Below are 22,837 nucleotides of genomic sequence, written 5' to 3'. Positions count from 1 at the left end.
TCATCCAGGGAATGCCTGGGGGGTCTCCCTTCCTCTCATCCCTGTGCCAGGGGGTGCTCAGGGCAGTCTCTGTCCCTCTCAGCCCAGGGGATGCTCGGGGGTCTCTGTCCCCTTGCCCTGGGGGATGCTCAGGGGGTCTCCATCCCTCTGGCCTCAGGCAATGCCTATGCAGGGCTGGGGACCAGGGGCTCTGTGTCCCTCTCACCACTGAGGGTGCTCGGGGCTGGGGGGCTCTCCCACCTTCTCACACCTGGGGAGGCCGGGGGGTCTCTGTCCCTCTCAGCTCTGCTGTGACCTCACCCAAACATCATTGGGGTCAGAGGGACAGAGACACCCCCGAACCCCCAGAAGGGCTGAACCTGGGATTTGGTTTGGGGCTGAGGGTTTAGGAAGGGGCTGGAATTGGGGCTGGGGTTGGAGTTGGGGCTGAGATTTGGATTAGAGCTGGGACTGGGGTAAGGCTAGACATGGGATTGGCTTTAGGGCTGGGGTTGGGATTGGGTCTGGGGCTAGACGAGTTTGGGACTGGGATGAGATTAAATACAGAACTGTGAGTGTGTCTCAACATGGTCTGAGATTGAGACCAGGATCAGGGTCAGGTTTGGGACTGAGTTCACCCAGAGTGGGACAGGGGGGATATCACAGTGGGAAGGTTTGGGGAAAATCCTGGTTTGGGGAAAAAAAAGGTGTGAATGCCTTGTGTTGGGGATTCCTCCCACCGAAGTGCATCTCTAGAAGTCACCTGATGTCCAAAAATCAAGAGTGAATCAAAAAACCCACCCGGAGTTTCCCATTTCCGGTCTCATCATTCTCAGGTTCTGGTTAGTCCCCCATCTCAGGGCTGGTGGGGATCCCATGGGTCCTGGGGATGCCCCCTCTTCAGGGCTGCTTAGGGATTCTGGGGGATTTTGGGGTCCTGCTCTCCAGCCTCCCCTCAATCCAGCCACTTGGGGCTCCCCCCACTTCCCACCACCCTGTCCTGGTTTAAAGCAAATTTGGGAGAAAATCCCCAAAAGGGGTTTCTCTAGACAGGAGATTCAAGCAGATTCTTCCCTGGCTGATTCAGAAAAATATTTCCTTGGAGAAAATTGCAAAAAATCTCTTTATTTAGCAGGCAAAGCATTCACCAACAAAACAAATGAACAATATCAAACAATAAAACCTCTTGCTTCTCCAAAAGAGATGACAAACTCACAAAGTCCTTCCATGGGCAGTAGCTGGGCTCACTCAGTGTCTTATCAGTCTCTTATCAGTCCCTGCAGCACTGGAAATGCCCAGCCCAGGCCCAGCCTGGTGGGCCACAGGTGCGAGGTGCTGGTGGTGTTCTGGGTGTTCCATTTCAAGCAATTTTAAACTGCACCAAAGAAAAAGAAAAACAACAGTTGGGGGAACTTCTCTGCCTCAGAGAGCTAAAAATTAACTAAAAGCAAAGGAGAGCTCTGTCCGCCCTCTTTCCATCCAGGAGCTGGCATGTGGAGGATGAGTGCAGTATCTGAAAACAAACTGCTGATTCTTCCTCCTCCCCTTCACTCTCAGAACCAGCCTTAAAGGTGCAGAACTCATTTCTGGGCTAAACAGACCGATGGGGGTACGAGCATCATGAAGTCACCCCAGGGCATGCCCCTGTCAGGGTCAGGAGGTCCTGTCCCTGCCTCATCTCCACGCTGCCGGGGGTCTCCCCAGCTCCGGTATCGCCCCTTCCCCTCTCCCCACCCCGGGGATCCTTTGTTCCACAGCCCCACTTCTCACGGGGATCCCCAAAACCAATGTCCCGCCCCATCGGTACTGGGCCATCCCCACGTGGCCCCCCCAGGACCCTCCCAAGGGGCGATCATGGCTCCTCTCCCCCAGAAAAAGCTCCTCTTGGGGAGCCCGGAGATATCCGGGGCTCGAGTCCAGGATCTGCCGGCTCCGAACACTGTCCAAAAAAATCCTCCTGGAGACCCCTGGCTGGAGTTATTTGGGAATTTAGCTGCTTGAGCTGGGCTTCTTGTGGGACTTTCAGAAGCCTTGTGTTCCTCAGCGGGGGGTGAATGAACCTTTTCAGTCTCGCTGGTATCATTTGCTCCCTTTCCTCCAGTGATTTTAACAAACTTCTCAAGAAAGGACAACAAAATTTTCTTTACACATGGCACCCACAACAGCCATTTTCCTCATCAGTTCTCCCATAAGTTCCCCAGGAGGAAGGAGGGACTGTGTCCAAGTTTTCAAGACTTCTTCCAGAAAGAACCACAACCTCCTCAGTGGAGCGAACCATGCTGTTGTCAAAGGCACTTGGGGTCAGAGAACAGTGCTCTGAACTCACTGTGCCAAAATAATGTCACAGTCTGGTTAAGAAAATTGTTACAGAGATGCCTTTGCCCCAATTAAGGTGCTAACGAAACCAAATCCAAAGTGTACTTTATTGAACAGTAAATATGAGGTAGAGAGAGATCTGGAAAGAAAGAGAAAAGAGGAGGACAGTGTCCTGGGTTGACTATAAGATGCTTTTATCCCCAATCATCTCATTCTGTTTCTGTTGTATAATACATTTTGCACCTTTAAGAGTGTTCCAGAGAGTGAAGGGTGGGGGAGAGAAGAAGCGCACAGTTTGTTTTCAGACACTGCACTCCACTCCCCCACATTCCTCCTCCTGGACTGTTATTGTCTGCGGATGGGCAGACAGTGAGACAGAGCTCTTCTTTTGCTTTTTAGTTAGTGTTAGCTAGCTGAGGCAAAGAAGTTCCCTGGACTGTTTTTTTTCCCTTTTCTTTGGACCTCTTGAAACTGCTCTGGACTGAACACCCAGGAGAGCACCGGCAGCTGCACCTGTGGTCCACCGGGCCGGGCCTGGCCTGTGGCAATTCCAGCACCGGAGGGACTGATCAGAGACTGAGTGAGCTGAGCTTCAACCCGGGGTTTTCTCAGTTTGTCATCTCTTTTGGAGTGGCAAGGGGTCTCATTGTTTGATATTGTTTTGGTTTTATTTTTTAATAAGCAGGTTTTTTCCACCTTTCTCCAAGGAGGTATTTTTTCCTCCCGGGCCAGTTGGGGGGAGGGGCCAATTGGATCTGCTTTTCCCACCGGAGCTCCTTTGGGGGCTTCTTCCCCAGATTTGCTCTAAACCTGGACAAATACATGAATTGGCGCCCAACGCGTGGCTGGAAAAGGTGGAAAAAAGCTCTATTAATTGTGTGTTTTTTGTTGTTAAAGCAGTTAGTAGCCATGCTGCTTGAACCCCTGATGTCTCTGGGGGTGAAAGCCTTCATGGGGCTCTGGGCTATAGACCTTTTTGAGGTTCCATTCTGGTCACTAGGATTATTGTCCATAACAAGTAATTTTTTACGGTAGAGGGGTACGGATTGGAATAGCTGTTGTGCTGGCCTTGGTGATAATGATTTATAAAGCATTTACAAAGATACTGGCGTCTGTTTACGATATGTATGGTTTGTGGTTTCTTCATCCTACCCTTCATCCCAATTCCAGTAGTACGTTTTGGGAATTTATTAGTAATTACACTCAGTCTGCTAGAGGTGGAGCCAAGAATGAGACTTTCCAACCTTCCTTTTCCTTCTTCTCCTTTGGATAGGTTATGTCACTTTTTGAGAATGTTCAGTTTCCCCTGAATGTTAAAGAGACCATCTTTCTGGTATTTAATCTGGTAAGCTTCCTCTATATGGTCTGCAGCTTCTCTAGAATGAGGGCTGAGATATCCAGAGGAGCTGGTGAGACCCCTGACCCAGAAGTAGATGCAGGCGTGAAAAATCCTGAGTAGTGTGGACAGTGGGAAAATATAGGCCAAACCCTGAAAGAATTTTCTGAACCTGTAGACTGGGATTTTCCACGGGAACAAATTCAGAATGCAGCAGAAGTGGGGAAATACCTAAAAGAGAAGTGCCATGATGATTCTAAGGAGAAAAGGCTCATTGCAATAAGCTGGGCCCTGGCCTATGCTTATCGCACTTTGTTCGATAGTGTAGGGGAGCAGACAGAGGCAGGGGGGGCAGGGAGATAAATCAGCTATCCCAGTCACTCAAGCTGTAGCCAACAGCCCAGGCTCGAAGCCAGCAGCCAAGTCAGATAGTGAGCCTAAGCCAGCATCTAAACCCATGGCTGTTGCTACCAGTACTAGAAGTGGGAAATGGACGGAAAAAACTAATCGACCAGTGGATGATGATGATGATGGTGATACAGGAGAAGGAACCTCGATGTCTCCTGACATAAAATCAGGAGTCCAAGCAGCAGGTGCAAGAACAGATGCAAATATTGAGTCCTTTTCCCTGAAGGACCTTTGTGGCTTACGGAAGGATTACACCCGACGACCTGATGAATCCATAATTAGTTGGTTAGTCCATCTCTGGGATACTGCGGGCAAGGCTACAATTCTGGTTGGCACTGAAGTGAGGCATTTGGGATCCCTGTCATATGATCTTGTCATCAACCAAGGAATGATGAGCGGGGGCTAACACTCACAGCCTCTGGGCAGGGGTCATAGAAAGTATTGCACAAAGATATCTGTGTGCAGATGATCTTTATATGCAGCAAACACAATGGAAGACCATAGAACAAGGGATCCAAAGCCTGAGAGAAATGGCAGTGGCAGAGATTGTCTTCTCAGATGACGTAACAACTAGGAATCCAGACTTAGTACCATGCACATCTGTGATGTGGTGGAAACTTGTGTGCCAAGAAATGGGTCACATGAATATGCTTCTGCCTTAGCCATAATGAAGTGGGATGAGAGGGATGAGACTGTGCTGGATATGGCAAGGAAGCTCCGAGCATATGCAGATGCTGTACATGGCCCGACACATGCCAGAATCGCAGCGGTGGAAACACGTCTGCAGAACTTAGAGGGTAAGATAGAGGAGAATCATAAGAAGCTCAGAGAGGAGATTAAAGAAGACCTTCTCCAAATCTCAGCAGTACAGATAAGAGGTTCTGGTATCCAAGGCAGATGTTCCCCAGATGGCAAGAGAAGGTACACCCCATGAGCTGAGCTGTGGTTCTTCCTGTGTGATTGCAGAGAAGACATGAGAAGGTGGGATGGAAAAACTACTGCTATTCTGGCACCACGGGTGCGTGAACTGAAGGAAGTCACCAGGAGGAAAGCAGCTCCAGTTGCCTGTAGCCGAACTGCCAGGTATGATGATGATGACATGTCTGATCCCACTGAAGGAACATCCAAGATATATGCCCAGGGAAAGAAGGATAACCAGGCTTAGAGGGGCCCTGCCTCTAGCCAAATAGAGGCCAGGGAAAATCGTGTTTTCTGGTCTTTGTGGATTCGTTGGCCTGGCACATCGGAACCATAAGAGTACAAAGCTTTGGTTGATACTGGTGCGCAATGCACATTAATCCCATCAAGACATGTGGGGACAGAATCTCTTTCTATTGCTGGTGTGACAGGGGGATCACAGGATTTTAGTTTGGTGGAAGCTGATGGGAGCCTGACTGGGTTTCATTATCACCTTAATTGGGGCAGAGGAATCTCTCTAACAATTTTCCTAACCCGACTAACCAGACTGTGAAATTATTTTGGCACAGTGAGTTTAGGCACTGTTCTCTGACCCTAAGTGCCTTTGACAACAGCATGGTTCCCTCCTCTGAGGAGGTTGTGGCTGTCTCTGGAGGAACTCTTGGAAACTGGGCTACAGCTTCCTCTGAGTGACTTATGGGAGAACTGATAAGGAAAATCGTCGTTGTGGGTCCGGAGTGTAAAGAAAATATTTTGTTGTCCTTCCTTGAAAAGTTTTTTAAAATCACAGGAGGAAAGAAAGTAATGGTTACCAGTGAGACTGACAAGGTTCATTCACCCCACACTGAGGAACACAAGGCTGCTAAAAGTCCTACAAGAAGCCCAGCTGAAGTAGCCAAATTCCTAAATAACTCCCGAATTCCCAGGCTTGAATTCTTTGCAAAATGTAAGAACCATTATTGTCTTCATCCCTCTCGCCTTTGTGACAGCTACAAAGAGTTTCCTTTCCTTTTAATGATATCTGTATTGGGCGGAATTAACACTTTTATCAGAATGTGCTAGCAGCTGAGCTGGAGCTGTGCAGGAACCAGTGGAACTTGGAATTCCCACAAAATTGCTTGTACTGTCAGTTCATTAATATTTTTTTGCATTTTACTCACATGTGACTTGTGGGAAAATCAAATATTCATCAAAGTGATTTATACAGAATCAAGTTTTATTTCTGCTAAATTTATTTTGTCCAGTGCCCAGAGGATTCTCAAGGGGGCTCTGTGCCTCTTGCACTGGGGGATGCTTGGGAGGGGGTTTTCCTGTCCCTGTCACCCCAGGCCATTCCCCAGGGGAGTCTCCATCATTTCCACCCAGGAAATGCCTGGGGGGTCTCCCTACCTCTCACCCCTTTGCCAGGGGGTGCTTGGGGCAGTCTCTGTCCCTCTCAGCCCAGGGAATGCTTGGGGCTCTCTGTCCCCTCGCCCTGGGGGATACTTGGGGGGGGATCCCTTGGGATCTCCATCCCTCTGGCCTCAGGGAATGTCTGTGCAGGACTGGGGACCAGGGGCTCTGTGTCCCTCTCACCGCTGAGGGTGCTCGGGGCTGGGGGGGCTCTCCCACCTTCTCACACCAGGGGACGCCAGCGGGGTCTCTGTCCCTCTCAGCCCTGCTGTGACCCCACCCAAACATCATCGGGGTCAGAGGGACAGAGACACCCCCGAACCCCCAGAAGGGCTGAACCTGGGATTTGGTTTGGGGCTGAGGATTTAGGAAGGGGCTGGAATTGGGGCTGGGTTGGAGTTGGGGTTGAGATTTGGATTAGAGCTGGGATTGGGGTTAAGGCTAGACATGGGATTAACTTTAGGGCTGGGGTTGGGATAGATGAGTTTGGGACTGGGATGAGATTAAATACAGAACTGTGAGTGTGTCTAAACATGGAGTGAGACTGAGACCAGGATTGGGGTCAGGTTTGGGATTGAGCTCACCCAGAGAGGGACAGGGGGGATGTCACAGTGGGAAGGTTTGGGGAAAATCCTGGTTTGGGGAAAAACAAGGTGTGAATGCCTTGGGCTGTGGACTCCTCCAACCCATGTCCATTTCTAGAAGACACCTGATGTCCAAAAATCAAGAGTGAATAAAAAAAAGCCACCAGGAGTTTCCCATTTCCAGTCATCCCTCTTGGGTTATGGTTAGTCCCCCATCTCAGGGCTGGTGGAGATTCCATCGGTCCTTGGGATCCCTCCTCTCCAGGCTCCTGCTTTTGGATTCTGGGAGGTTCTGGGGTCCCAAGGTCCCCCTCTCCAGCCTCCCCTCAATCCAGCCACTTGGGGTTCCCTCTTCTTTCCACCACCCTGTCCTGGTTTAGGACAAATTTGGTTGAAACCCTCCAAAAGGAGTTTCCTCTAGAATGCCGATTCAGCAGCCCCACCCTCAGCCAGTCCGGGAAAATATTTCCTTAGAGAAAAGTGGAAAAAAACTTTATTTTACAGGCAAAGCATTCACCAGCACAAAAATGGAACAATATTAAGCAATAAAACTTCCTGCTGCTCCAAAATAGATGACAAACTCAGAAAGTCCCTCCTTTGGTTGTAGCTCCGCACACTCAGCGTCTTATCAGTGCCTTATCAGTGGCTTATCAGTCTCTTATCAGTCTATTATCAGTCTCTTATCAGTCTGTCCAGCGCTGGAAATGCCTAGGCCCAGGCTTATCCCGGTGGGCCTCAGGGAAGAGCTGCTGGTGGTATTCTGGTTGTTCAGTCCAGAGCAGGTTTAAACAGCTCCAAAGAAAAAGAAAAATCAAAGTCCAGGGAACTTCTCTGCCTCAGAGACCTAAAAACTGATTAAAAGCAAAGGAGAACCCTGTCCTGCTGTCTGTCCATCCAGAAGCCAGAATGTGGAGGACTGAGTGCAGTTTCTGAAAACAAACTGCAGCTTCTTCCTCCTCCCTTTGGCTCTCAGAACCAGCCTTAAAGGCACAGAACTCATTTCTGGGCTAAATAAACTGATGGGGGTACGAGCACTATGAAGTCACCCCAGGACACCCCTGTCAGGGTCAGGGGGTCCCGTCCCCGCCTCATCTCCACGCTGCCGGGGGTCCCCCAGCTCCGGTATCGCCCCTTCCCCTCTCCCCGCCCCGGGGGTCCCCCCGTTCCACAGCCCCGGCTCTCACGGGGATCCCCAAAACCAATATCCCACTCCGTTGGTACCTGGCCATCTCCACGTGGCCCCCCCGGGACCCTCCTGAGGGGCGATCGCAGCTCCTCTGCCCCTGAAAAAGCTCCTCTTAGGGAGCCTGGAGGTATCCGGGGCTGGAGTCCGGGATCTGCCAGCTCCAAACACTCCTCAAAAGAATCCTCCCAGAGACCCCTGGCTGGAGTTATTTGGGAATTTAGCTACTTGAGCTGGGCTTCTTGTAGGACTTTTAGCAGCCTTGTGTTCTTCACGTTGGAGTGAATGAACCTTTTCAGTCTCGCTGGTATCATTTGCTCCCTTTCCTCCAGTGATTTTAACAAACTTTTCAAGGAAGGACAACAAAATATTTTTTTTACAATCCAGACACACAACAGCCATTTTCCTCATCAGTTCTTCCATAAGTGACTCAGAGGAAGCTGCGTCCATGTTCCAAGACTTCTTCCAGAGAGAACCACAACCTCCTCAGAGGAGGGAACCATGCTGTTGTCAAAGGCACCTGGGGTCAGACAACAGTGCCCTGAACTCACTGCATAAAAATAATGTCTCAATCTGGTTAAGAAAATTACTAGAGAGATGCCTCTTCCCGAATTAAGGTGCTAATGAGACCAAATCCAAGGTGGATTTTATTGAACAGTAAATGTGATGTAGAGAGAGTTAAAAGAAAGAGGAAAGCAGGGCATAGCAAGGGAGTGACAGAGACAGAGACCTCCCCTGAAGCAGGCTAAGTGTGACATTGTCCCCTGTGTGTGTGCCCTTCCCAGGGTGGGGGTTTTGCACCTGAGCCAGTTTGGGTAAGGGGGGTGGTGTTCACCCCCTGAGCAAGGATTACCCCACTGTTTCAGGTTGCAATGCAAGCTGTAACCAAATGCATGTTTTCAATCACCATCTCCATAAACTGTTATAAACAGGTGGGGCAATGTTCTTTATCTCTTCCACGACTCAGCCCTGATAACGCCCTCCAGGGGAGATATCTTCTGTGAATGGGCCATTGAGTGTCACTGCAGGACTGATAAAATTCCATTATCCCATTGTGAGATGCTCTGCTCAGGGGGAGGATCCAAGCATTCCTACCTGGATATAAGTGGAGACTCCACACCATGAGCAGCTTGCCTACTGGATTCCCAGAGGACAAGAGCTCCACAACCAGAACTGGACCTTCAGAGAAAGGCCAGATACTTCTATAGGATCACTGCTCTGACAGAACCACGTTCACCTCTCCCACAGGACTGCAGCCACCATTTAATAGGACTGAAGCCACCAACCTTATCTACAGGGTGTCAGGTTATATCCTGACTGTCAGTTTAAGGCAGTTTTTCGGTATCATTGCCTTGATCTTAATTTTCTTATCAAATTGTAATTCTGGCTTAGACCCTTCCCCAGGTTTGCCTTCAAACCAGTAAAAAAACAATGTGCTCATCTGCTGTTTTCTGCCAAAAACAGGATTTCCCATTCCCAAACCATTGCCATGTGGAAGAGGAGGCTGTGAGGAAAATGAGGATGCCCCAGGACACCCAGGAAGGTGAGGAGGAATTCAGTGCCCCTTTCCCCCTCTCTCCTCTTCCCCCTGCTCCATCTCCCAGCCCAGCACAGCCCCTGGCTGCAGGACAAACCTGCTGCCAACACCATCCTACCGGGCTTGCACTGGGGGGATCTCCTTCCCCTTTCCTCTGGCACGGAGGCAAATCCCATCTTCTCCTTGTCTTTCCTCCCCCAGACAAGAAGCTGAGGATGGAGACCAGGGAGGAAAAATCCCCGTGGAAGAACCTGGAGGAAGAGGCCATTATGAGGGACTCCAGGGCACAGGTATTCAACGGGGAGGAAAATCCCCAGAGGTCCCACAGGAGGAGGGGCTGCAAACCCAGCCCAGTGTGCTCTGAGTAGGAAAGACCCAGCCTGAGCCAGGAAGGTGGACAGAGCTTCAGCCAGAGCTCAGAGCTGGTGGTCCATGAGCAGGTTAAGGATGGGGAGAATCCCCACAAGTTCTTGGAGTGTGGGAAGAGCTTCAGGCAGAGCAGCACCCTGATCAGCCACCAACGCATCCACACCGGGGAATGGGCCTATGAGTGTGGAGAGTATGGGAAGGGCTTCAGCTACAGGTCAGAACTCATCAGGCACCCACGCATCCACTCTGGGGAGAGGCCCTATGAGTGTCCCCAGTGTCAGAAGAGGTTTCGGACCAGCTCCAGTCTCCTCCAGCACCAGCAGATTCACAGAGAGGAGAGGCTCTTCCCCTGCCCTGAGTGTGGGAAGGGCTTCAAGCACAACTCCCACTTCATCAGGCACTGGCCCATCCACACTGGGGAGAGGCCCTACAAGTGCCCCTCCTGTGGGAAGAGGTGTCAGAGCAGCTCTAATCTTCTCCTGCATGAGTGCATTCACACAGAGGAGACGCCCTTCCGCTGCCCCAACTGCGGGAAGGGCTTCAAGGAAAGTCCACCCTCATCACCCACCAGCGCATCCACACTGGGGAAAGGGCCTATGAGTGTACCCAGTGGGAAGAGCTTCACCCAGAGCTCTCACTTGACCAGTCACCAATGGAGGCACCACTAAGGGAAGGCCTCCAATGCCCCAAGTGCAGGAGGATTTTGTGCACTGCCCCAACTCCAATAATTTGAGTATCCACGTTGGGAAGAGCCCTGATGATCCATGTTCCCCATGATCCATGCTGGGAAGACACCTGTCTCTTTTCCTGCCCTTGCCAAAGACATGATGTGGGATGGAAAAAACATGAAGGTCTGGCCATGGCCCTGTAATTACATTCACTCCCACCTCAGGTCATTGCCAGGGGCAGGTAATGGACTCTCTCTGTCCCTGAGGAGAAGGTTGTCCCTTCAAGGCAGGGAAAATACATCACCAGGAAGAGCCTGTTATTGATGTATTAGTTTTCCCTGTAAACAGTTTTATTTATCCCTTCTGTTATCAATATCATTTCTGTTTTTGTTTGTTCCTTATCTTGTTGCTGTTCCCAATAAATTGTTCTTATCCCAGCCTGGGATCTTTGCCTTCTGTTCTTTCCATGGGAGGCAGGAGGGCAGAGAGGGCAGCGCGGTTTTAGCAGGAGCAGGAAATTGGGGAATCCCATTCCTGAACCCCAGCCCGTGGAAACCGAGCATCCCAGCTGGTCCCAGCCCTGGTGGCCATGGCAACAGCCTTGGGAGTGTGTCCCTGGCTGGGGCTGTGGGAACCTCTTCCCTCTGATGCCCAGGGACAGGAGTGGAGGGAACGGCTGCTGCTGAGTCAGGGCAGACTCAGGTTGGATGTCAGGAAAAAGATTTGCCCAGAGGCTGCTGGGGCCCTGCCCAGGCTTCCCAGGGAAGGGTCCCAGCTCTAGGGCTCTCTGAGTTCCAGCAGCATTTGGACAGCGCTGCGAGGCCCAGGCTGGCATTGTTGGGGTGTCCTTTGCAGGGCCAGCAGTTGGACTGGAGGATCCTGATGGGTCCCTCCCAGCTCAGCCAATTCTTTGGTTCTGGGATCCCATGAGCCTGGGGATGGGACTGCCAATGGTTGCCATGGCAACGGGCTCTGGCTGCAGGCTTGAGCTGGTGTCCATGGCAACCACTCCGGCATGGGGTCTCCATGGAGCTGCCATGGGATTGACCATTGCAACAGGAGGCTGGTGATGGTTGCCATGGAAACTGACCATAGCAACAGGGGCCTGGTGATGGTTATCTGCTAAGGACCAGATTTGTCACAGGCCCTCAGAGGGGTTCCGTGGGGACATTCCAAGAGTCTCCAGGCTGTTCCAGAGCTGGAATGTCCCAGGCACAGACAGGGGCTCCATGGAGACCTCCCAGGGCTTTCTGAGGGTGGTAAAGGGCCCTGTGGTCAGAGGCAGTCACAGCCATTCCATGGTGACATCCCAGGGGACCTTGGGCTGCAAAGGCACAGATCTGTCACAGGCACTCATGGGGGTCCACGGTGACATCTCAGGAGTGCCCAGGCTGCCAAAGAGCCGGGATGTCCCAGACACTCACAGGGGTTCCTGTCATGGGCAGAGTGGGAGCTTCAGGAAAAAGCTTTATTTCTTTATTGGAGAAACTCATGAGGTGCATGAAGGTGCATGAGGTGCATGAGGTGCATGAGGTGCATGAGGTGCAGAAAGTACACCCAACAGCCACCATGGATCCTCAAACCCTTGCAGGGCTCCTAGACTACTAAAATTCCTTCTAAGAGAGGAGCCTGGGAACAGCTGGATCCAATCCCAGCCCAAGAATTTATCAAAGGTCAATGTGTAAAGGATTGGAGAGGTGGAATTGAACTTTACCCCAATTTGTCCCACAGGATTAATGATGGAATACCAGATATATTTATATAAATACATCTCTGATTGATTCTGATCATGATCGGACAGAAAGATTTTAACCCGGGTTATTTACTCCACAGTTCAGGAGCTTTATCAATTATTAAAATATAGTGCTCTAGGAAGCAATTTTGAAGTCAATAGATTGGTCTATGACATTAGAGAGTTTGTTGTGGAAGTCACTGAGCAGCTACAGCATCATAGAGGGTATTCTGTGACATCACAGAGCAGGCTGTGGCACCATGGCATGGCTGGATGACATCATAGAGCTGACTGTGAGGTTCAAAGTATGTGCTGTGACATTAAAGAATGCCAGTATGACATCACAGAAAAGGTCTTGTGACATCACTGAGGGGTTTGTGACATCACAAAGCTGTCTGTGACATCATAGTGTGAGGCAACAGAGCAGTCTCTGCCATCATCGAGGGTGGCTCTGTGACATCAGAGAGTGGGTTGTGACATCACTGGGTGGCTGTGTAACATCATAGAGCAGGTTGTGACATCACAGAGACCTCTGTGACATCACAAAGCAGATGTAGCACATCATAGGGTGACATCTCATAGTTAGCTGTGTGAGATCACAGGGGCTGTGTGACAACCCAGAGTGGGCTGTGACATCACTGGTGGCTGTGTGACATTGCAAAAGAGCTGTGTGGCATCATAGGGGCTGTGACATCACAGGAGCAGTGTGACAACACAGGGGCTGTGTGAGGTCCCTGGGGAGGTCACTCTGCCCCGGTCCCCTCACAGCTCCCCCCAGAGCAGTCCAACCCTGCTCGTGCACAGCAGGGTCCCCTGTCCCCCCGGGTCCCCCCGCCCCCGGCCCCGCAGCCTCCCCCAGAGGATGTTCCACGAGATCGACCCCAGAGCCTGACACGGGGCCGGGGGGCCGGGGCCCTGGGGGTGGCACAGGGGGACAGGGACCCCCCGGCAGCGTCCCCGTGTCCCCCAGGGCCAGAGCCTGGGCCAGGGCTCCTTCACCCTATTACCAGCAAGGGCTTGAGAGCGCTGAAAAAATCCCCAGCAAGGGATCAGCAAAAACCAGATTTAATATTAAGGGACAGCAGCACAAAGTTCTTTGGCAAGAGTCACTCTGCTCCTGACTGGACACTTCAGGCACACCAAAGAATCAAAGCAGCAACAAAACCAAACAGAATCCAGGCAATCAAACCAGAAATGAGCTGAGAACTGTACCAGTGTGTGTGAGACACAAGGACAGTGAGGGCAAGGATAAAATGAATAAAGAAATAAAAGCTTGACAAAGGTCAAACTTAACAGGACTTCACTGATACCTTAACCTTAACTGATACCTTCAACTTCACAATTTAGGAAAAGAACAGCACTTAACAGAATTTAACCTCACTTACAATCAATGACTTAAGGATTTATTAGTGGAATAACATTAAACAATATTCAACTTAGCTTATAACATAGTAAACTTTGCAAAAAAAAAAACCTCATAACTTATTTGTCATGATGTAACCTTACTTACAGGCCTGACTGACTCAGCTATCCAAGGCACTCCAAGCCCTCAGAGAGCAGCATTTCTGCCACATTTCCCTAGTACAGGCACTCCCATGTACACACAGACACAAAGAGTCAGTGCAAGACACCTGTAAGAAATTCCCCTGAGGGCAGGCAATGCTCACTGTGGATCCTTTGGCATCTCCCCAGCAAAGGGCAAACGGTTGAGCCTGGAGGATTGGGGGGATCAGCCCAGGCTCCATCATTGTTCAGGATCCCCGAGTGCAGCAAACGGGAGAGTTCCCAGCTGGGAGAGGCCCCACTCAGAGGGAGTTGCTGGCCCAGGAGAGCTCCAAGGGCTCTTTTTGGAGTGCTGTGTGCAGGGCCCCAAGAGAGGGGCTTCAGTCCCAGCAATGGCTCATCCTGGCCGCAATTGGCATCAACAGCTTTCTTTGGCAGTGTGAGAACAGGAATGTTGTGCCACTGAGGGAACAAAAACAGTTCCCAGGGCTGCTCCTACAGAAACCAGGAGCTGGTTGGGCAGCAGCAGTGCCTGGAGCAGACAATGTTTGTGATGAGCTGCAGAGGAGCTGAGTCCAGGGGCTGTTGGCCAAGGCTGAGGCCCAAGGAGCATTTCTCAGCTGGCAGGGCGGCCTGAGAAGGGGAGGGGGGAATGCAGCAGCACAGGGCCCATGGAACCAAGGGACCATTGTGACACTGTGGGGCTCTGTGAGACCAAGGGATCGTTGTGACACTGTGGGGCCCTGTGACACCAAGGGACCATTGTTATACTCTGGAGCCCTGTGAGACCATGGGACTATCTTGACACTGTGGGGCCCTGTGAGACCAAGGGACCATTGTGACACTGTGGGGCCTCATGGAATCATGGAGAACACTGTGACATTGCTGGGCCTCATGGAACCAAGGGGATCGTGCTGATTCTCTGTGGCTCTATGGAATGTAGGGATCATTGTGATATAGCAAGACCCCATGGAGCCAAAGGTCCATTGTGACATTGAAGTCCTTATGTAATCATGGAGAGGCCATTGTGACACTTCACAGCCTCATGAAACCAAGGGGCCATTGTGACACTCTGGGGCACCATGGAGCCAAGAAGATCATTGTTACACTGAGGGGACTCATGGAATCATGGAGATCATTGTGACACTATGAGGATCCATGGAATAAGCAAAGCATTGTGAAAACTGTGAGGCCTCATGGAACCAGTGAGACCATTGTGACCCTGGGGGTCACCACAGAACCAAGAGGACTATTTTCATACTATGGGGCCTGGTGAAACCAAGAGGCCTTTGTGACACTGCAGGGATGCATGGAGGCAAAGGTCCATTGTGACATTGTAGGTCCTCCTGTTATCAATGGACCATTGTGAGACTGTGGAGACAAAATGAGACCATTGTGACACTGCAAACCTCCAGGGTCTAAAGGTCCATTGTGACATTGCAGGGCTCATGGAACAGAGGAGTCCTGTGACATTGTGGGGCCTGGGGAACCATGGAGACCATTGTGACACTGCAAGGCCTCATGGAATCAGTGGGACCATTGTGAAACCTGGGAGCCACTGTGACACTGTGGGATCCCATCGAACAAGGGGTCCATTGTGATGTTTCAGGTCTTCTTGTAATCAAGGAGCCGTTGTGGCAGTGTGGAGCCCCACAGAACCAAGGCACTATTGTGACACTTCAGGGCCCCATAAAAACAAAGGAATACAGTACAGGTCTGGCTGGTTTGACCTCCCAAGAGGTCAGGCTAACCTTGGCATGTTGAGGGTCTCATCCACTATTGAAACAGTGGTGCTCCGTTCTTTCCTTCCTATGGAAAAGATCTGACATTCTGCTCCAGGCACGTATGGCCAGAATTGGAGTTTCACCTCCAAATTTCCTTATATCCAGGAGTTGTTCCCATAGGAATATTGCCAGGACAAGTCTGGATGGCAGTGGTTTCATGAGGGTCACCTCTCATCTGTTCCCAAAACACTTGGCAAGATGTCGAAGGAGGGAGACCAGGACACCAGATGGTCATCAACAGGTCCCCTTTATTGAAGAAAGCATCAAACACTTATACAGAAAGTAATAAGCTTATGAATATTCTGTAAGCCAAGCGATCTATTGGGTAAACTATACCATCAACTCTTCCTCATTCCTTTGGGCCTACTTTCTCTATTTCTTACGTCTCTCTGTCCACTCGTTATCATACTCAGCTAGGCCCAAGGACACGCTATCTTGCAGGTGCAGGACTTGGAATTAGCCACGGCCTTGTACTTTTCCATTCTCTAGTCGGCTAAATTCCCAACAGACACCCTGCCTGCAAAAAGGGCCTCTGCCCTAGTTAGGACAACTTTACCAAATTGATTCGGCTGTGTCCCCTCTCCTCAAACCACTCTTTGACAAAACTCTCCACACTTCCCCCGTTTTGTTCTTGGGCAAGGAGGCTAGTCTGCCAGGTTCTTTCTATCATTTGGCTGATCATGTTTTGAATACAATTAAAGATACAAGGCAAAATAAGCAAAAGCATCAAAATCACACCCAGTATCCCTATAGCATATGTCCAAAGTTTCTCAGCCACAGTCCAAGTCCTAAGCTTTTAAGCCATTTGTCGATTCCTAAACCCTCTTCTTCTTTAAGATTGTGAAGTCCCTGCTATAATTCTTTTATCTTCACATGAATAGATACAGAGTGATCGGACAAATTCATGCAACACATTCCCTCAAACTCTTCACATCCATGACCTTGTGCTAAAAGCAAAAAATCTATAGCGGCTCTATTTTGCAAAACAGCATGATTTAACACTTTGCACATCTGCGGTTAGCTTATCTAAAATTTGTGACATCTTGTTTAGCTCATCTTTGGCCCAGCATCCCAATTGCTTTGCTAAGTTCATAGCTTTATTTGCAGCTCCTCCTGGCAAGATAGTTGAAACTATCACTTGCTTTAACTCACTCCAAAACTGTGGGTCTCCTATCTGGCTGCAGTCTAAGTCATGCAGGCTGTGTCTCTTCCTGCTTGAATTTTGACTCAATTGCATTAATAAAGACACATTGGGGTGAAACAATGACAATTTTCCCAAATAGCAAGGTCCACCCTGTGGCCTGGCTGGTATACCATTCCAAGCTCTGTCTCCACAAATTAAAAATATCCCTGTGGGTAATTTCATCAGTGCCATGATGTTAGTGCCGTTACATTGGCTATAAAGCTGCTGAGACACTGTACCCAAATTCAGGGATGAATCTAGGGTAGCCCATGTTCCTCTATGCTGATTTAAATTCTGGGGATCTAAGGGATCGAAACTGAACCATCCACCATTTGAGGTGTTAGTCATACTGGCGTTTGCACTTCCGAAGAGATCCAACTCCTTTGGAGGAGAGTACAAAGTAGTATTAAGTGATAAGATTATTAAGCATTGGCGGTAACTGTCACTTTGACTTGTAGTGTACCCTTGTTGTGTGGGTAACCTAATGTTTGTCATATTCTGCATGCATACAGTTTGGTTATCAATCAGACTGCAAAATTCCTGAGGAGACCACACTGGAAGACCCACCAAGCATGTTCAAAATGGGTTAGTAACCCCTCCAAGGCTAAGACAAAGAGATGATTGGTTAGTTTGATTAGCAAGCGTTATCCATATGTTATCTCTTGGCTGATTAAAGCGCGTTACTCCTACTGCCCCATCTGTCACAGCACTGAGCAGTATAACAAAAATAAGCCTCATTTTTCTGTTTTTTTCTTGCTTTCTTTTTCTTATCTGTCTTTAACCTCATCGATCCTAACTCTTGCAATCTCCATCTCTGTAGGGCCTCGATGCAGGAGTCCAATGCCTGATCGGGATCTCCTCTGATGGGTCCTACAACCGAATGCTGTGTTAAAGGCACCAATTTTCTACACCTAGCAGAAGCTATGTATGACTTACTTTGAGCTTTAACTCTTTTCACAATATACTGTACCTCCCACTGGTAATAGGCCAAGATTTTCTGCTCGGGAGACTCATAAAGATTTAAAGCTAGAGCTGTACCTAGTCCCGTCTGTCTCCTTAGCTCCCTTTGCCAGTCTTCCCCCCATGTGTAGTCATGCTTGCAGGTGTTAGACCATAAACCCCAGATCCCGGACTGTTCTAACCAAAAGGTTTTACCACAACCCCCACAATACAAGCTACCCACGCAGCACAACAGGGGCTGCGACACTCAAGGCAGCACTCCCTCGCTAGTCCTTTTATGTGGAAGGTCGATAGTGCTTCAACAGTGTCAATCAGCTCCCTGGCCGTCCGGTAGCAGCGTGTCACTGCTCTGTCCAGTGCTTTCGAGTGTCCCTTCAGCTGCAGCAATAAGGGTTGTAAAATCAGCAGCAGCTTCTTCTTCAGGCACTCCTTGTCCCCCTCCTTAAGGTTGTTCACCAGATGCTGCATTAAAGACAGGTTTAGTCCACTTGGCAGACACCCACAAAGGCCCTGTTGGTGAGGAAACACAAAGATATCCCCAACCCCAATATAGCACTTTTGTGAGTTTTTCCCATATCCCTGTGCTTGGGTTCTTCACCCAGACCTCTGTTTCCTTAATAGTTTCCTGACCTGATCTCAGGTGATGTTTAACTGCAGGGGGGGGCATCGTCCTCCCCAAAAATACATAAATGATTGATCACATACAAAACCTTAGCCAGGCATGCTTGTGGGTCCTTTAAATCCTGGTGTTTGTCAATATATTGTTTGAGGGTACCATTTGCTCTTTCTACTATCGCCTGTCCTGTGGGGGAATGCGGAATACCTGTCACATGCTTGACAGACCATTGGTCCAAAAACTTTCGGACTCTAGCACTTGTGTAAGCCAGACCATTATCCGTTTTGATACCTTGTGGGACTCCCATAACAGCAAAGCAACTCAATAAATGCCTGATCACATGTATCGCTTTCTGTCCTCCCTGAGCTGTAGCCCATATATAATGGCTATATGTATCTATCGTAACATGCACATACTTAAGCCTGCCAAACCTAGCTACATGCGTGACATCCATTTACCATTTCTCATTCATTTCTAAACCTCGAGGATTAACTCCGCAGCCCAGACCTATTCCCCCATTATGATAACTGCATATTGGACATGCCCTGACAATGGCCTTAGCTTCTGATAAGTCCAAATCAAAGTTCCTCGCCAACCCTTTTGCATTTTGATGATATCTACTATGGGCTTCTCTTGCCAATGTATGCTTATCAACAGGACAAGAGTTATCAATGGGTAAGGTAACCAACTTCTCTGCACGTTCATTCCCTTCCCCCAGACCTTCAGACCACTTATGACTCCTCATATGGATTACAGAATACACTGCACTTCTATCCCGGAGAGCTTTCCTTAATTGAACCAGTAACTCATACACCTGTTTGTTATTCACTTCCTTAATTGCTGCTCCTTCTATACGTCTGGCTACTCCAGCGACATACATGGAGTCTGTGACCACATTCAAGGGCTCATGCAGGTTAGACATTGCCCATACTACTGCTAACAATCCTAAGGTTTGTAGGCTGTCTGCAGGGTCTGCTGTAAGAAGTTGATGCTTCCATTGTCCTTTTTCTTGGCAAGTGACAGCAGCACGTCTCGATTTCTTCCCTGCGTCTGTGAAGTCTGTGGTGGCTCCTTCTATGGGGCACCCTCTTCTCAGTGGCTGAGTGATCCAGTCCCATTCTGCCATCCATTGCAGGACCCTGGGCACTAACTTGCTTGTCTCCACCTTTGCAGATGATGTCAATAATGCTTCCTGTAAGTCCATTGAATTAACCAGGTACCAGTCCAGCGTCTCTTTTTCCATGGGTAACCTAATGGTGGCAGGTTCTCGACCGTCCACTTCTAATTCTGAGACGGCCTTTTTTTAATCAATGCAGCCAAGTGTTCAATTTTTGAAAATATTGTTCTTTTATGTTGTAATGGTGGTGACAGCCATTCCAATACCTGTATCTCCCCCGTTTTGTTCTCGTATTGGGAGACAGGGCCAAGCAGGCGACAAGGGCTATTCCAAATGGTGAGGTCAATAGGGCAATCTAGTTGTCGACGAGACACATATCCTTGTTGTACACAATTACTGATTTGCTGCAAGGCAAGATGGTGTTCCTTCATGAGGCACACAGGGGTAGTGGGGTCAGTGCCCTTTAACAAGGGTCGCAGGGTTTCCAACAAGCGATTTGGTATTCCCACAATGGGTTTAAGCCACTGTAAGTCTCCTAGCAACTTTTGAGCATCATGTAAAGTCTTAATGTCCAAGTGCAGTTCTAATTTTTGGGGTACCACTGTTTGGTCCATTAGAGTCCATCCCAAATACTTCCATGGTTTCGTGGTCTGAATTTTCTCTGTGGCAATAACAAGTGAAGACGCTGCAAGAGTGTCTCTGATGCTGTCAACCTGTAAAGGGGAAAATGGCTGTTGCTGCACAAACAAGATGTTATCCATGTAATGATATATTATGGTAGCTGGCCACTGCTGATGTAATGGCTGTAATGCAGTGTCAACATAAAGCTGGCACAATGTGGGGGAGTTCCACATGCCCTGCGGCAATGTCGTCCATTCAAACCTTTTGTCTGGTTCCCCACGATTTATTGCTGGTAGGGTAAAGGCAAACTTCTTCGTATCATCGGGATGCAGCCCAATAGTGAAAAAACAATCCTTTAAATCAATAATTAGAAGTGGCCAATCTTGTGGGATCATGGCTGGATTCGGAAGACTAGGCTGCAAGGCCCCCATCAGTTCCATCTGGTCATTCACAGCTCGTAGATCATGTACCAGGCGGTATTTCCCTGACTTCTTCTTGATCACAAAAATAGGCGTGTTCCACGGACTCGTTGAGAGTCGTAAATGTCCTTGCTCGTATTGTTCCTTCACCAATTCATGGGCATGCATAAGACTCTCCCCTTTCAAGGGCCATTGCTTAACCATCACCAGTGTGTCTGTTTTCCAGGTGAGTGGAATGGGGAAAGTCCAAGCAATGGCAATTACCCCAAAGGGTGGTGATTGGTCAACACCACCCCCAGCTGTGTTAAAACATCCCTGCCTATCAGGCAAGAGACTGTAGGGGGCAACTGAACGACTGAGAACACAATGGACACTTGTTGCCCATCAATGCACACCGACATAGGCGGTGTTTTGCTTGCCAAAGTAAGTCCTCCTACTCCTGTGAGCATATTAGTTGATGGGAGCAGGGGCCAATGCTGTGACCATGCTTCTGGCGATATAATGCTGGTGTCTGCTCCCGTATCCAATAATCCATAAAGGGTTATGCTCTGATGTCCATGGGTAATCTCAACTCTTTGTTTTTGCCTCTCTTGTAGATCTACAGTCAGGAGTGTAACACCGGTAGAGCCAAAACCCTTTCCATCAAGCTTCTGTCCAGTAAGGGATGGAAAACCCGATGTCATCTGCGGTAGCGGTACCAATTGTGCAACGCGTTGACCTTTTGTTATTTTAACCGGGGGATAAGGGGTGTAATGATTTGCATTTCTCCGGTATAGTCCGCATCTATGACCCTAGGCAATACAAATAGTCCCAGCATGGATGTCGAGGAACGTCCTAATAATAATGCTCCACATTTTTGTCCTTGTAGCATGAGAGGACCGTTTACTCCAGCTGGTATCCTTTCAGGCCGGTTCGTCATTAAAGTGACGTCTACTGCGGCTGCTATGTCCAAGCCGAGGCTCCCTGCTGTTGCTGGCTGCAGACAGGAGGTGGTGCTGATGTCACGGCGGCAATTTGTGTCTGGGCGCCGCCACTGAACGTGCTCCGCCGACCGTTTGCCGATCAGCGCTGGCAAGCCGTAGTGTTGTGGGAGCTGGATTGGCAGATTTGGCACCACACGCCGGCCGCTCTACATTCTCGGCGCGTGTGTCCCCCATTGCCGCATTGGTAACATTTGGGGTATGTTCTCAAGCCTCCCTGCGTGACTGCCATTGAGCTGTTTCGGAGAGGAGCAAGAGCAGCTAACACTTGATTTTGAGTGGATTCTGCTTGCTTTTGCAGCCCTAATCCTAATTCCTTTAAGGCACCCACTAAGAATGCTTGTGAGGCTGTTGACTGTAATGCCATTTGCTCTAGCACTTCCTCAATGGTCCAATTTGCTCCCTGAGTGGCTAGCACCCTTTGCGTGGCTAGATGGCTATTCTGTAATACACACTGCTTCAATAACGCCCCCTTCATGTATTTTGCAACTCCCGCCTGGTCTATAGCTGCAGCTCCTTTGTCAATAAAACTCCCAAACGATTCCTCTCTACCTTGTTTTATGGCCATGTACGCCGGCAGCCCTCCTGGCTCTTTAACCCTGTCTATTGCAGCACGTACCAACCGCATGGCTTCTACAAGCTTATCCGCTCCTGATATCAACTGGGCCCCCGTGCGCAAATATGCCCCTAAGCCCATGAGCTCATCCACTGTCACTCCATGCAGTGGGTCCCCCTGAGCTCGCTGTGTCGCAACCGACTCATTAGCCAAGGCTTGCCAATGCGCATTAAACAACAACTTCTGATCCTGAGTAAATATTAACCGCACTATTCCCCTCAAATCATTCGGGCACAAAATATGCATATTAAAGAGATAATCCAGCATCTGCCTAACAGGTTTGCTTTTCACACCGAACTGACTAACTGTGGATCACAACTGAGATAACAACTTCCAATCTAAAGGAGTATACTCTGCCAGATTCTGTGTCTGATTCCCCTGAGCATCATACTGTGGCGTGTGTGTAACTGGACAGGCAAGAGCAGAAGCGGCTTCCATTGTCTCATCATCCCCCACTTGCATTGCCTCTTTTGCCAGAGTAGCCCAAGCCTCTCTCCTCTGTTTAGCCATCTCCCCCCATAGGTCACTGAGTGCCTCTGGGATAGGATCTGAATCTCTGAGAGCTTTGCACTGTTGGCGCTTCTGTGCAGGCCGTTCGGGTGGGGGAGGCAGCAGG

At 49.5% G+C, this 22,837-nt stretch overlaps 1 protein-coding gene across 1 annotated transcript; it reads left to right on the top strand.

Annotated features, from left to right (window-relative positions):
* The first annotated feature begins 9,868 nt into the window (after window positions 1-9,868).
* Window positions 9,869-10,690, top strand: LOC131560160 (zinc finger protein 22-like). The gene is made up of 3 exons (XM_058808823.1): window positions 9,869-9,943; window positions 10,094-10,236; window positions 10,420-10,690. Exons 1-3 carry the CDS (start codon window positions 9,869-9,871, stop codon window positions 10,688-10,690), a joined length of 489 nt encoding a protein of 162 aa, XP_058664806.1.
* Window positions 10,691-22,837: the final 12,147 nt, after the last annotated feature.

The sequence above is a fragment of the Ammospiza caudacuta genome, chromosome 7 (assembly GCF_027887145.1).
Source record: "Ammospiza caudacuta isolate bAmmCau1 chromosome 7, bAmmCau1.pri, whole genome shotgun sequence".
In the NCBI taxonomy this organism is placed as follows: Eukaryota; Metazoa; Chordata; class Aves; order Passeriformes; family Passerellidae; genus Ammospiza; species Ammospiza caudacuta.
The sequence above is the reverse complement of the archived record's forward strand: the minus strand, read 5'-3'. Positions and strand labels throughout refer to the sequence as shown.